We start from the raw sequence: 9,249 nt of genomic DNA, 5'->3' as shown, positions 1-9,249 counted from the left end.
AAAAAAAAAAAAAAAAAAAAATTGAACCAATCTCATTCATCTGAGAAGAATAACAAGAAGAAGACCTAATTTGAATCGGTGTAGAGGTTAGTTGATTCTTTTGGTTTTCAACTTCTGTCTTTTTGATTTTTTTGTTTTGTTGTCTGATTGATTGATATTTTTGTTAAAGATGGAACCGCCGGAGAATAGTTTAGATTCCGATGATTCGAAGTTAGAGACGGCGCAGAGGATAATACTCCGGTGGGACTCTGCGGCTTCTGAGGAAGCTAGAGGTAAGATGATTTTCCAAAGCGATCGTGATGAAGTTGATCGTTTCCTTCGAGCCGTTGATGAAATCCAACGCTCCTTATCTTCTATCTCCTTCTCTTCTTCCTCTTCCTCCTCCGCCGCCGCAACCGCTGTTGATGACAACGAGGTCAAAGCTAACTCAGCTATCCAAATCGCCATGGCTAGACTCGAAGACGAGTTCCGTAACATTCTTCTCTCCCACACAACTGTATTCGAGCCTGATTCGCTTTTTCTCGAGGAGTCATCATCGTCATCAGTCTCTCCGTCGTTATGTGGAAATGACAGCTCCGTAACTACTGCGACCGAGGAAGAAGAGTTGAACTCGCCAGGTGGTTCCGGTTCAAGCCGGTTAACTCGTAGGAGAAGCAGTTACAGATCCACAAGCAGTATACGAGAAATGGATCTGATTTCTCCTGAGGCAGTTTCTGATCTAAGATCGATTGTTCAGCGGATGGTCGCCGCCGGTTACTCTCGTGAATGTATCCAAGTCTACGGTACTGTTCGCAAGTCAGCCATGGAAACCATATTTAAGCAGCTTGGTATTGTCAAGATTAGCATCGGAGATGTGCAGAGGCTTGACTGGGAAGCTGTTGTTGGAAAGATCAGACAATGGATCCGTGCAGCTAAGGTCTGTATCAGAGTTGTGTTCTCCAGTGAGAAGAGGCTTTGTGAGCAGCTGTTTGATGGCATATGCACGGCCATGGATGAGACTTGTTTCATGGAGACAGTGAAGGCTTCTGCTCTGAGACTTTTCACTTTCCCTGAAGCTGTTAGCATTAGTAGAAGATCACCTGAGAAGCTTTTCAAGATTCTTGATTTACATGATGCTTTAACTGATATGTTGCCTGATATAGAAGCAATCTTTGACTCTGATTCATCAGATACTATTAGGGTTCAAGCCATTGAGATTCAGTCTAGACTAGCGCAAGCTGCTAGAGGTATACTCTCCGAGTTTGAGAATGCTGTTCTTCGTGAACCTTCTATAGTTCCTGTCCCTGGAGGTACGATTCATCCGTTGACGAGGTATGTGATGAACTACATTGTTATGATCTCTGATTATAAGCAAACCCTGGATGATCTTATCATGTCGAATCCTTCTTCTACTGGCTCTGATCCAAACACACCGGATATGGATTTCACTGAGTTAGAGAGTAAATCTCCATTGGATTTGCATTTGATTTGGTTGATTGTGGTCTTGCATTTCAACTTAGAAGAGAAGTCCAAACACTATAGAGACACATCTCTAGCTCACATATTTATCATGAACAACATCCATTACATCGTTCAGAAAGTGAAAAGGTCACCTGAGCTAAGGGAAATGATTGGGGACCATTATTTAAGGAAACTCACTGGGATATTTAGACATGCTGCTACAAACTACCAGAGAGCTACATGGGTCAGAGTACTGAACAGCCTGAGAGATGAAGGGTTACATGTGAGTGGGAGTTTCTCCTCAGGTGTATCAAGAAGTGCACTGAGAGAGAGGTTTAAGGCATTCAATACAATGTTCGAAGAGGTTCACAGGACTCAGTCCACATGGTCTGTTCCAGATGCTCAGCTTAGAGAGGAACTCCGAATATCTCTATCCGAGCATCTAATCCCGGCTTATAGATCGTTTCTTGGAAGGTTCAGGGGTCATATAGAGAGTGGGAGACACCCCGAGAACTACTTGAAATACTCAGTTGAAGATATCGAGACCATCGTTCTAGATTTCTTCGAAGGATATACTACACCACCACACTTGAGGAGGCGATAAATGAAGATTAACACGAAAATTCATCTTCTTTCTTACTTTATATTTTATTTCAGCCACGTCCCACTTTAGGATGTCATAGAATAGACCCATTCTTTGAATTGTTGTTCACAAGGTTTCAAACCCGATGGAATAATCTCCAGGTAAACATATATTTGTGTGTTGTTGTTTGTGCTATATGTCTTCTTTTAACCAGAGTCCTGATTGGTCACTGAACCAACAAGTACCATGTAAATTTTGCAATGTGTCACACGTCTTTTAGTCTTTTGCTCCATTTTCGTTTCTGTTTGTGCAGTTTGGTTGTAGTTCTTCTTGCATAGATTGTCTCCATCCTGGGAGGCAGAGCTTATAGGCAAGCACCTTTGTTTGCAAGTGTTTAAGCCAACGGTGAAGTTTTCTTGAAACTCAAAACGAGAAAGTTTTATTCTTATATCTTGATTTTGATAAGAAATCATCCAATCTCTCTACCCAATTGGACAATTCCAAGATCAGGCATACAAAATGCTAAATATTTTTCTTCTGAAAAGGTAAAAGGTAAAACAGATCCGAAGAGACAGAAGTACACAGATTATTTTTTGCATATTCTTCCAAAATGAAACATAAGACTTGCGTCGATCCCCTAAATCTAACACACCAAAAAGGCTCATCATAAAACTTGCGAGCCAAAGCAGAGCATCAAGCCAAGAATGAATGGGGACACAATCTGGTTTAATCAAAGTCAAGAAACTCCATTCTCTTCCTCATTGTTCCTCTCAGCTCACTCGCTTCCCTCTCCACCTTTTGCGCCTAAACCAACACAAAAAAAAAACCCCCAAAACCATAACATCAGTACGCACACAACATCACATATGAATCAAATTTTCCTTCTCAATTTGTTACATATATGTGAAAGTTAGCACAAGTGATGTGATGCCTTACCCTTTTAATCTCTGCCTCTGACACGGGAATCATATGTGGAGGAAGCTCTTCTCTCTCCGTGTCCTAACACACATGGTTTAAGGCTTAACTCAGTGATCTGGAAAACACAATGTGAGATAACAAAAATAAAAGCAAGTAGAAGTCTTACCAGCTCACCAATCAGAACAACATTCTCTCCACGGATAACATAGAGGCCTAAAGGAATGTCACAGTATTGTTCACCAACAATTACCCTTTCACATGCACCTTCTAGAACCGCATTAGCTATGTATATACAACGAACAAAAGTATGGTTTAAATCTCTCTCTCCCATCAACAATATCATAAATTTAAGAGCATGAAAAGAAAAGTGAATACCAAATTGATCGAAAGAACGGAGTGTTCCCATTAGCTTTCTACCATCTCTAAGGAGCACAAGTAGTTTTCCTGCATCGTCAAGAGCAGAGCCATAAGTAGCTGATGCACATTGATTCATAGTTAAAAGCAAACCTAACTCCAAATGAGTTAGGTTGGACAAAAAAAAAAAAGAAATCCAAATGAGTTTTGGAATTAAACCCATATCCCAAAAACGTCAGCAAAATAAGGATCATGAAACTTCAAAAATAAAGAACCAATATCGAAAAGAACTTGCATTTTGGATTCTTAAGCCGATAGTGAATCAAATTCCACATAGATTACTTCTTAAGTTGAATCAAGAGTTAGCCAGCAATCCCATCACATTTTATCTCATGCATGCTAAAAGATATGACACAACATATAAAACTAAAAGCTTTGAAGATTGAGAATCTATTAACCAAAGAGCATCTCTTTTGCGATAACTCAACACCAAAATTGACAAGCTTTGAATAAGGGCTGCAGAAATAAAGCCTAATTATCAAAATTAAGAACTCAAATTCAAACGCAACCAACACTGAATTGTTTGCAAGAATAAGCTCCGTAAATGCATTCAAATCCATCAAGCCGTATCCTTAAAAACATACATAACGCTTCAAACAAATCTGTAAATCAGAGAGGGGAAGGGAGACGGAAATTACTATCGAGATAACTAGCGAGTGAGGTTGAAAGATAGATTTCTTCAGGACCAGCCCAAGACATCGCTCACTGACTCTATCCGCTTGAAATTGATGAAAAGTTTCGGTCTTTCTATAAAATACAAACTGATAGATATAATGGTCTCAGCTGAAGAGATAGGATTGGCTATATCTCTACGCAGACGAGTCGTAATTTTGACAGGAAGGCGGAAATTAGGGTTTTGACTAAAGGGTTTAAATTGAGAAAAAAAAGAGATAAAGAAAATAAAAAAAAAGATTGAGACTTTCGACACGAGATCGAAGATTGGGACACGGGTTCGTCAAAAAAAATATAAAACCCAGATCCGATCGCGCACTTTGGATGAGAAAATTCGAAGAAACAACGCGAGAGAGCTTTAAAAGTGTCCGAACTCGATAAAACTTCAACCACTTTCCCAATTCAATACTATTAGGAATCTATTTTTTATTTTTCTCTTAGATGATAGTTTTATTAACAAATTAGTTTTTTTATTCGGGTCAAAATTAACAAATTAGTTAACATATTTACGAAAATACATAGATGGAGAAGAATAAAGTAAAAACCACATCTTTTACACCATTCAGATCAAATATAACAATTTACGGCTTTCAATACAAAAAAGAAATAAAAAAGATTTGCAGATTTGTAAGCGTAATATTACACAGAACGGCACATCAACATCTCAACCTACTTTTATTCAGCGGTTTTAATAAAAATCCGCTACAATAATTGACCATTGGACAAAACCTTTTTATTTTTATTTTTTTGTTTACTAAAATTTGTTACGTATATATATCTTTCCAAAAATCACATATACAAGTAATAGGTTATGTATTTCATTATTAGTGCATATAATATTTTATTATAGTAAAAGTTTGTGTACAAAGCCAACTTAGTTATATTTTTTTATTTTTAAATAATATTTACAAAATTGTTACTAATTTATTAATAGAATTATTATTCTAAGAGATCAAATATATAGATATATATATATATAAATATATTTATATATATCTTTTTTGTAAATAGCACAAATGTATGTGTAAATAGCACAAATGTTAATAAATTATAAATAATGTTTTTAGTTTTGCATAAAATATATCTACATGATAGTTTAAATAATTTTTGGTATTTAAAGTTTGAAATATTTTTTCATTAACACAAAACAATTAATAATTTACAATTATATTAATTATTTATTATTTGGTACCGCTTATTCTAAAACCGCAATTTTGTTTTCACCAATCAAACATTATTTTGTACCGCTTATTTTGTACAAACCGCACTTGTCCCGCAAATATATTTCTCCTGCACGTGCCGCAGTTGAACCGTACCACACTGTAATATTGCTTTCCCCGTACAACCAGAACTGCGGTTACCATTCGGACCCTAAGGGTCACTCGTTTCAGCTTTTTCTTGGATTATATGGTATATTTGGAAGGCAAAGAATGCGAAGGTTTTTGAAAATGACGTTGTCGGCCGGAAGAAGTGACACGGCAGGCAGATAGTGAGTCAACGGTCTGGTTTGCGGGCTCAGGTAGAGGAGGAATTATTCTTTGATCCTCAGAATCCTGGACCTCGGTTGGCGATGCGAAGCGTTTCCCTCCCTCCTGCTTATACTGGTTACAATTGTTTCGTGGATGGCTCATGACAAGACACAAACAAGTTTGCAGCTGCAGGCTGGGTGTGTACTGTGTCCCAAGGATCTTCTATGCTCTTGGGCGCCTCGAATGACCGTCGTAGCCTCTCACCCCTTCATGCTGAAGTTGAAGCTTTTGTTTGGGCTATGAGATGTATGATAGGCTATGACTTCAGAGATGTGGCTTTTTCCACAGACTGTTCAGATTTGGTGAAGATGGTGTCTTTCTCGTCCGACTGGCCAGCTTTCTCTGCTTATCTCGACGATATCAAGATGGATATGGAGAAATTTACAAATTTCACGTGGAATTTGATCTCTAGGAATGCTAATGTCCTTGCGGATCGTTTGGCACGACAAGTTTGTACTCAACCGCATGTGGTTACTTTTGTTGACAATTTCCTCCCCAATTGGATCGTTTGAACTAAAAAAAACTATATATATATATATATGCATGGATTAAAAAATTATTATTATTATTCGTAAACATGCATATTTACACATAAAAAGAAGTTTATTGATCACACTATCAAGAAAATACTTTTCTTTTTTATTAAAGTAACCATTTTGGTGGAGTTTCATAACATGCCTCAAACACAAGACCAACGAAAAATAATTATTTATTGCACACATATTACAAAGGTTTGAGAATTTAGATGACTTTAGCAAATAGAAAGCTTAAAATATTTGAGTGAAACAAAAAACTCGAAAACATATACTAGTTTTAATTTGAAAATTGCAACAATTTTTCTTTTAATGTTTGTCATTTTTTTTGGGAGATTCTCAAAAATAGCACCATTTTAAGTTTTTGTTCCAAAATTAGCACACATTTTTTTATTTTTCAATATTAGCACACATATTTAAAACACTAGAATTATTAATTAAATTACTTAATAAAAACCTCTCTCCAAAGATTAATCGTCGTTGTCGTCGTGTTCTCGCCACCATGTTCTCGTTGTCGTGTTCTCGCCACCATATTCTCGTCGTCGTGATTGGCTAGTCGTATTTTCGTTACCGATCTATCTTCACCTAGCCGATCTCGTCGTCTCTATGAAAGGAGTGAAAGAAGAGCGGCATCTGTTTCCAAGGTCGTCGTGGTTGAACTAGCCGAGGAAGCTGAACGGCACTTCGCGATTCATCATGATTCTGCAACGCCGGTACCTATCAGTATATGAGTTTGACTATTCATTGTGTTTCACATATGTGTTAGAGATTATTTGGTTAAATTGTTCAATTCTTCAATCTGTGATCTCTTGATTCATCTAAATCGATTTGTTGCAGATTTGAAGTATTGCCTTTAAACTATGTTTATTGATTATTTAGATGAATAAATTGGTGATTATTGTTTTTGTTCTTCGAGATTTGTTTGTATTTGTGCTCTGAATTTGAAGAAGTTTCTATTTGTTGAATTTGGAAACGAACTCAATGACATTGTTATTACATGTGCGAAGTTCAGGAAAGCTCTCTTGAACTTCATGATAACCTTCATAAAATGAACTTAAGGATGAATAATCAAGAGAACACTAAATAATTTTGGCATTAGTAGTAATAATGGCATTACATCTAAATTGTAAGATAAAGTTTCTAATTTCTTTCTTTAGAGTCTTTGTATTTCAAGAATATATGTTGATAGAAGGAAGCAATAATCCTGATTATTATGGTGGAGATACATTGTCTTTGTTCAATGGTTACTTACAAACCTTACATAAAAAAAAATCCAATACAAAACATCTCTTATGTATGTTTTGGGTTTACAGTTGATGATGCTGGGATATTTTTCATGCTATTCTATGTATGATATAACAACTAAGTAAAAAACACTCTGTTTTAAAAGTTTAAGAATGATTTTTAATAATTTTTAGGAATGACTTTTTGCTATTCATGAAGGTCTTCATGAAAATAATGTATATTACTCTTATAGGCTACACAATTATTTTAGGATGGATTCAATAATATTCAGGACGATTCCTTAAAATTCATGATAATCTTCATAAATATTTAGGAAGGAGTCATTGACGTTTAGGAATGTTTTCCTAAAACATCATGCTAGATATTCCTATTTGCTACCTTCATTGTAAAACACCAATATGTCCACAAAATCAAACCATTATACATCATTAATGGAGAAATATGTTATACAATAAAGCAAAACACATATAAAAATATTTAAAAACATATTTAAAAAAATTTAGGAAGCCATTTTTGAATTTTAGGAAGACCTTCCATAGTTAAAAACTGAGTTTATTAAAAACATTAACTCAAACTTCCACTCAAATACCCATTTTCTCATCTTCATCATCAACTCTCTGCTTTGTTCTTGAAATATTTGTCATCATGTATATCATCAATCATTTGAGTTTAGAGTTGAAAACCTTATTCAACAATATAATCAATCCATGAATTTAATTTTCATAACTCACGATTTGAGATTCATAGCAAGCTTCAGAGTTGTGAAAATCAATAGCTATCAGAGGAAGCAAAATCACAACTATTCACTTTCAAAATCAGACACACTCTGAATCCATTTCATATCACATCATAAACTTGCTGAGAAGAATTTGAGACAAATCGAACAAGCGTTCTAAGCATTTGAAAAAACCAGATCTACTTGTTAATTAACCATGTCACACTCTGTTTTAAATGATTCATCTTCATCCACCACTACATGGATTCGCTCCGGCGTAACAACCGTAACAGATCTCTACAATCGATACACCTCTTTTTCCTCCGCTGTTATTGTAACCACCTCCGACGAGAAAGTGGTGGAAGATGATGATGATGATTTGAACAATCATTCCGGCGGTGGAGAAGGTGGTTACGACGAATAAAGAGTTGCTCCGGCCGATGATGGAATCAACAAAAGCGGTGGAGTGCAACGATGAATCGAGCATGACGTTTCTCTCAAACGTTGTTGAGGATGAAGCGTATAGTAAAAATAATAATAATTATATAAAATAATAATAATATTAAAAAATGTTAGATTAGGAACATTTAAGTATGTGTGCTACATTTGGAAAAAAAAACCTAAAATAGTGCTATTCTTGGGTGTTTCTCTTTTTTTTTTTGAAAAATATCTAAATTTGTTGTTATGTTCAACTTTTTTAAAGAGAATTTGTCAGAAATAAAGATACTCCTTTTCAAAAATACATTCTTTTAACATTTTTATTTTTTGCTTTTCTTACATAATTACAATATATTAAATTATTTTTTTTAATTTAGGTTTGGGTTCTTTGTTTTACATTTATGGTATAGTTTTTTAGAGAATAGGATTTATTTAGTATTTGAAGTTTAAAATTTAAAATTTATTTCTTTTATATATTAAAAAGAAGTATTTTTAAAAATTAACAATAATAAACATGTATTTTTGAAAAATGACATTAAAAAAATGTATTTTTGAAAATTCTACTGCATAATTGAACATGTATATGTGGCTTCTTATATTTATCCAGTAGTATAATTTATATATTAATTATGGACGAAATTGTAATTACTCGTCCACTAGTATATTGCCACGTAAGCATCAGATCTTGGCGGCGCGAAACTACGCGGCGTTTGCTAAGCATAAAAACGTAGCGCAGTTTATTTATTTAAGGCAAAACGAAAT

The 9,249-nt window shown here is 35.1% G+C and overlaps 2 protein-coding genes across 3 annotated transcripts; one reads left to right on the top strand and one right to left on the bottom strand.

Annotated features, from left to right (window-relative positions):
• On the top strand, positions 1 to 2,313 carry LOC104765215 (exocyst complex component EXO70A1-like). The gene is made up of 2 exons (XM_010488894.1): positions 1 to 86; positions 170 to 2,313. Exon 2 carries the CDS (start codon positions 170 to 172, stop codon positions 2,042 to 2,044), a length of 1,875 nt encoding a protein of 624 aa, XP_010487196.1. The 5' UTR covers positions 1 to 86; the 3' UTR covers positions 2,045 to 2,313.
• LOC104765214 (sm-like protein LSM1B) lies at positions 2,450 to 4,437 on the bottom strand. Of its 2 annotated transcripts, XM_010488892.2 has the most exons (5): positions 3,994 to 4,437; positions 3,317 to 3,385; positions 3,108 to 3,223; positions 2,960 to 3,022; positions 2,450 to 2,827 (listed from the first exon to the last, which is right to left on the bottom strand). In XM_010488892.2, the coding sequence occupies exons 1-5, from the start codon at positions 4,052 to 4,054 to the stop codon at positions 2,750 to 2,752; spliced, it is 387 nt and encodes a 128-aa protein (XP_010487194.1). In that variant the 5' UTR covers positions 4,055 to 4,437; the 3' UTR covers positions 2,450 to 2,749. The 2 variants fall into 2 exon arrangements, with proteins under 2 accessions (XP_010487194.1, XP_019097094.1); XM_019241549.1 differs by lacking the exon at positions 2,450 to 2,827 and having other exon boundaries at positions 2,964 to 3,022; positions 3,116 to 3,223.

The sequence above is a fragment of the Camelina sativa genome, chromosome 19 (assembly GCF_000633955.1).
Source record: "Camelina sativa cultivar DH55 chromosome 19, Cs, whole genome shotgun sequence".
Lineage (NCBI taxonomy): Eukaryota > Viridiplantae > Streptophyta > Magnoliopsida > Brassicales > Brassicaceae > Camelina > Camelina sativa.
The sequence above is the reverse complement of the archived record's forward strand: the minus strand, read 5'-3'. Positions and strand labels throughout refer to the sequence as shown.

What these genes read in the sequence shown, in the direction of transcription:
- LOC104765214 (XM_010488892.2), bottom strand. Translation starts at nt 4,054, where the DNA reads ATGTCTTGGGCTGGTCCTGAAGAAATCTATCTTTCAACCTCACTCGCT. An exon ending in ACTCGCTAGTTATCTCGATA is followed by an intron (nt 3,386 to 3,993) that starts GTAATTTCCGTC and finishes TTGACGATGCAG; the next exon opens with GAAAACTACTTGTGCTCCTT. An exon ending in TTGTTCTGATTGGTGAGCTG is followed by an intron (nt 3,023 to 3,107) that starts GTAAGACTTCTA and finishes CATGTGTGTTAG; the next exon opens with GACACGGAGAGAGAAGAGCT.
- LOC104765215 (XM_010488894.1), top strand. Translation starts at nt 170, where the DNA reads ATGGAACCGCCGGAGAATAGTTTAGATTCCGATGATTCGAAGTTAGAG.